The 6000-nt window shown below is 33.7% G+C and overlaps 1 protein-coding gene across 2 annotated transcripts in view; it reads left to right on the top strand.

Moving 5' to 3' along the window:
• The first annotated feature begins 213 nt into the window (after positions 1-213).
• Positions 214-6000, top strand: part of LOC143233719 (maleylacetoacetate isomerase-like) — a 53834-nt gene continuing 48047 nt past the window's right edge. The window contains exons 1-2 of one of the 2 annotated variants that reach the window (XM_076470273.1): positions 214-355; positions 2185-2236. In XM_076470273.1, the coding sequence (XP_076326388.1) occupies positions 335-355; positions 2185-2236 (73 nt within the window). In that variant the 5' untranslated portion in view covers positions 214-334. Of the gene's footprint in view, positions 356-601; positions 806-2184; positions 2237-6000 lie in introns of those variants that run through there. The other variant, XM_076470272.1, reaches the window with a different exon arrangement.

Raw genomic sequence — 6000 nt, 5'->3', positions numbered from 1 at the left:
CTACTGCATTTTCTATAAAGTTTGTAAAACAAAATCTACGTCATTCTAAATTGTGTATTAATAATTGTTATGATAATCAAATTTGGTACAAAACAATTGTTATTTTACGGTAAGAAGTCCTAGAAATGGAAATGTGTTGAAAAAAAAAAAGAGTTGAATTTAACTAAATAAATAACTTTGTATTTGTGACAAAGCCACTAAAACTATCTCGTGTATACACGGGTAAATTATCATTGGTTTATTGCCATAGTTATCGAGGGTATATTTTAACAGTTTCAGCTGGTGATATGGTTATTAAGAAGTTGATGTTGACGGGGAGAAAATCAGTACGAAAATGTCAGTTTCGTCGTCGAAGGTGATTTTTATTTCAGCATTGCTAATTTAAAGTTATTAGTAGCTTATATTAATCGCCATTAAAATTGGATTAAGTTGCATGTTGATTTTACAACTTCTAATTAATTATTACTAATTTTAAGTAATAATTAGTATTGGAAACTAACGTTCGCGACACATTAAATTATTTCACGTATTAACGTAATTGAAACTTGAAGAATGCGAAGTTGAGAACTTGCCTTATAATTTATATAACTGCATTAGCAACGTATATACTTGTAAATAGTGTTAATATTAACTGTTTTCAATGGCTCTTTGAATTGAGAATAGCCTCAGTTTTAATAGGATCAGCGTTATCGGCTTATGCCAGTTGTCATCGTCAGTTCGATTATTTACTGAAAAATGATTGGCTTGAATGTTTACCTTTCTGAAGAATAGGTGTGCAAGAATCATCTTGAAGAACGAGATATATGTGTGTGTATGTATATGTATAGATTACAAGTTTAAACTTGTAATTATAACTATACAAATAACTAGTTAGTTTTAACATGGAATATTGTATAGAAATTTGGTCTCTTTATCTTAATTTTTTTTTTAACTTTCTTGAGAACTTCTAGGGTTACCTCATAGTTGTTTGGGATAGGTTAAGGTTGTTTAACTTTTCTTTTTGTCACTTTCCCTGACAAAAACAAGGCTTTAAGACATTATCTTGTAGAAGTATACAACATTTATCTAGGGTTGAGTTATGGAGTGGGGTGGAATTAATAGGACAAAAGCCTATGATTTCTTTGTGCTGTTTTCTGAAGATAATAAGATAAGCAAACAAGTTCAAAGATTTGGAAAATGTTAGCAGTTTTGATCTCATATTTCTAACATGGAGATTGGTTTCTGGAATTAACTGTTGTCAGCAAAATAGAGTTGCAGTTCTCAAGCTAAAATGGGAAATTTTCAAGTTCTTGAAAAATAAAGGGTGGGTGTATGTTTGTTTTTTTCAATCAAGGGTAGTTATGCAAGGACAAGTTTGAAGGATCTAATAGTCCCTTTTTTCAATGTTGTGTTTATAATGTTAAAATATTGGTTTCTCTAGCAAACAGGCTGCATATTCTTTCACAAGTAATTACATTTGTAACTTCATGATGTTTTAGTGTAGTACTTGCACTTCTCTATTCCTAAATTTACTCCACTGTGACCTTTCCTTCAGACAGTAATGTTTCATCATTGTGAGCTCTTAAATTTGTGATGGTATTTATTGTTTTTATTTTCCATACTATAGTTGTTTAATATTTGTTACAAATTAGCCTATTGCCTTGCATTTAAGATCTTTTTTTGAGGCCAAAGATTTTCTTGCATCAGGCTATATTTTGGGGATTGTTATTTTATAAAAAAAAAAAATCTCGTACCATTGCTGTTTTCTACTATTGCCATCAGTTATAGGGTCAAATGATCACCATCATTTCTATTGTTGAGTCTCGTATATAAATACTATAGTATACATATCATGTTTGGCACTTTTCTCTTCTATTTTACTTTGGTTTCAAGCTCCAGTCTAATGTCTGTTTTAATTCTAAGTTCCATCTGATAGTTTTAATAACAATATTAGGTTTTAGTTGTATAGGATAATATAGAATAGGATAATAGGCAATAATATGGTTTTCAATCATTTTTTTTATCATGGGTAATCTGTACAATAACTTATTAATAATGTTATTTAGTAGTGCCAATTACATTAAGTCTTTCCCTTGTATACATCCCTGATAATAGTGATCCAACTAGTTTTAACAATTATATTTGCATAAACGGTCTCGAAGATCTTATCCTAGACAGTTACTAACATTTTTCATTTTTTATTAGCCTATCCTGTACTCATACTTCAGGAGCTCTTGCTCGTGGAGAGTCAGAATTGGTAAGTTTTTGTTTTTTTTCATACTTTTCTGTTTAAATATGATGTTGGTAAATCTGTTCATAGTTTATGATGGTGTGAAAATTATAATTTATCTTTTGTTAGAATGAAAATTACTTTTTGAGAAATTTACATAAATCTTATTAAATACATAAGATTGTTATCAAAACTTTTGTACCATATGTGCACAGCTTGTACTTTTCTAATTGTAAAAGATCCAGCTAAATTTCAGCTTCCTTTTGCTGCACTGTAGAAAGGAAAAGCATTTAAATTTAGAATTTGTTGTGCAGTAAGTATTCCACACTGTTAAACTGCTTTACCTTTCAGCAGGCATGTGCTCAGCAGGTCAAATGTCAAAGGCAGACTTAATCTTGGATTAAGTACACCTCTAGCATTTCTTCTACAGCCAGTTTCAAAGTTACATGGGAAAAGATTTTAAAGGTTAGTGGATAGCGTACTTCTGCCACACTTTTGATCTTGCTCTCTGATGGCCACAAAGTTGCTGATGCACAGAGCATCACTGATACACTCAGCAAAAGCTTTTCTCATGCATATAGCACATCTGCTTCATCCCTCATCTTCTTAGCCATAAAGATTTTGGCAGAGCATTTGCCTCTTTCCTTTTAGGCTTATTTTCTCCCTGACACCCCTTTACACTGGAACTCAAGCTTGCTCTTTATTGATCTTGAAGTACATCAGTCAGACCTGATGATATTTACTATGAGATGCTACACCATCTCTCTTATGCTTCTCTTCCAGTTGTTTTTGACCAGATCTGGCAGGATAATGCTTTTCCTATGCTTGATGATGGGCTATTGTCTTTCCTTTTCCAATCCTGGGAAGGATACCAAGATTCCTTCAAACTACCATCCAGTTGTTTTGACAAGCTGTCACCGTAAGATTTTGGAGAGGATGGTTAATGCTCGTCTTGTTTGGTTCCTTATGTCAAATAACCTCTCGTCCACCTAGTGTGGGCTTCAAAAACAGCACTCCACCATGGACCACCTGATTTGACTTAACATCAGTTAGAGAAAGCTTATGATACTTACATGGAGCTATAACATTTTGTGAGACCTCTACCTGCTTTGGGTTGGGTGGTGATATCCCCATTTTTATCAAAAATGTTTTAATGGATTGGCAATTCAAAGTTCGAGTGTGTTTTATGCTTTCCTGTTCTTTTTTACAGAACTTGGAGTCTTTCAGGGCTGTGTCTTGAGAGCCAAACTTTTAATTATTAAGATTAATGCCATGACTGAACAACTCCCCCCTGACATTTGCAAATGGACACTGTTAATGACTTCTGCATCTCATGTAAGTCATTGAGCATAAGGTTTATTGAGCAGCAGCTACAGACTGCCTTCATTCATTTATTGAAGTGGATCATATCAAATGGTGTTATCTTTTCTCACTCTAAAACTGCCTGCATGCACTTTTGCCACCAACAGGGTATTTGCCTGAATTTTGAGCTCTTTCTTGGTGAACTTATTCTTCCTGCAGTTCCTGACACAAAGTTCTTGGGGCTCATATCTGACCTTCAGCTGGCTTTCATTCCACACATGAAGCAGCTTGCTTTAAGTGTACAAATGCACTGAACATCCTCTGTGTGTTCTCTTCCACCTTTTTGGGAGGGAATTGATGTTCTATGTTAAATATCTATTGTACCCCAATTCAGTTGAAACTGGACTATGTGTTTCTGATCTATGGCTCTGTCAGAACCTGGATCTTAAAGATTTTGGACCCTATTCACCATGTGGGACTTTGGCTCTGCATGGGGGTTTTTTGCATTTCTCCAGTATATCATTAGTACACTAAGTCTTGTGAACCTCCTCTGCCATTTGCAGCTACCTTTACTGTATACCTCAAAACTTGTGTTTTCCTTCCTCAGTGGTACATGCTTTTTCAGAATATACTGTCTGCTATTGTTCCTTTTGGCCTTCTTTTCATATCTAGACCCATTTGGATGAAATGGGTCTATCCTTGAATGACATTGCTGTTTTCACAGGTTAGCCCATCCCGCCATGTCTTATTACCATCGACATGTGTGATCTTTCTTTGAATCATCTGAAGAATGCATATACTCCAGATTGAAAGTACCATCTTTTCTTTGCTGAACATTTTTCAAACCATCCTTCAGTTTCCATTTATACAGATGGTTCGAAATGAGGTGACTCTGTGTGCTCTGCCATGGTGTGTTGTGGTTCAGTGGTTGCACACAGGATGCTCTCTGTAGTTTGTGTTCACTGTCAAATTGTACACAATTTCTCTTATCTTAGATCATGTGAGAGCTATTTAGTACATGAACTGTACTGTTTATACCAACTCTCTTAGCTCTATGCTGGTCCTGCAATTGCTTAAAGTTAGTTCTTTCCATGTTCCTGTCAGTATTCAAAACCTACTAGTCCATTTCTTTTTATCATCTACTGCTATACAGCTTTTTGGATACCAGGCCATGTCTGTATTTGCAGAAATGAACTCTCTAATATAGCATCCAAGTGCATTTGCTGTGGTGCTTATTCCATACATGGACTATGGCTCTGCATTCAAGGCTCAACTATGCACCAATCGACAGTTTATTTGGAGTCAGCAATGTGATAACAAGCTTTTTCAGAAAAGTCTCTGTTGGATTTTGACCATCTTGTTTCTATAAGTAATAGAAGCAGGTAGTTGTCATAACTAGGCTATACATTGGTTACGGTTTTTATCTCATTTACTTTTATTTGGGTCTGATACACCATTTTACCCATGTTTTTACTGTGGGTTTACCCCTAACATTGGACAATGTCATTGGTGATGGTGATACTTGCCTCATGAATGTTTTTAATTATATAAGAACCATTGGCCTTTTTAATTCTATTAGTTTATAGCTGGCATTGGGACACTGTTTTGGTTTTAACTGAATTTCCATTTACACTATAATACTTTTCTATTATCTTTTTTTACTGGCTGTTAAATGCAGATAGCATAGTTGCTTTGTGCCATAAAATGCTAAACAACAACAGCACAACTTTTACAGAGTTACATTCATATTTAGTTAATCTACTTTATTATCAATGTGTGTAAAAATAACTTTATGTCAAAACATTTTAATAAACCATATTATAATATTACATTAAGTTTTTAATTTTATAAGGTAATAATTTCAAAATCCTTGATCTCCCTTAGTATGAGAACTGTGACAGTTGTTCTATATGTCTTCTTAATTCTGTAATTTACCATTCCTCTTTTGAATTATTTAACTTAAATTACTCATCACAATAGATATTACTAAGGCAAAGCCTCATTTTTATAACTTTCAGTCTTTTTTTACGTTGTAATAAACTAGAAATCAAACCCCCTTGCTTCACCTGTCTGTCATATTGTCTTTCAAAAATTGCCAGTAATTGGATGTTCTGTTCTATAATATTTGATCCAATAGAAAAGCGTAGTATTAATATATCAAATGATGTATAATGTTAAACTTGTTCTTGGTTCAGACTATTCTCAATTTCATCATTTGTAATGAATGGTATACATTTTCAGAAAAATAGGGGCTGATTTGTTCACAAGAGATATTAACTTAGCTGTAAGGGAAGTCTTAAACTAGGACTAGAGAGTGGTGAGATCCAGGATAAGTTAAGTACAAAAAAAAAAAGTTTAGGTGAGGAAGTGAGGATAGAACTAAGTTCAATAGTAGGCTTAATTGTTTCTGTTGTAATGCTATAAGTATAAGAAATAATATGGATGTCTTTAGAGCACTGGTGTGAAAGAAGGATTTTAATATAATGGGA

This window comes from Tachypleus tridentatus, chromosome 12, assembly GCF_004210375.1.
Source record: "Tachypleus tridentatus isolate NWPU-2018 chromosome 12, ASM421037v1, whole genome shotgun sequence".
Classification (NCBI taxonomy): Eukaryota; Metazoa; Arthropoda; class Merostomata; order Xiphosura; family Limulidae; genus Tachypleus; species Tachypleus tridentatus.
This window is presented reverse-complemented; position numbering and strand designations above follow the sequence as displayed.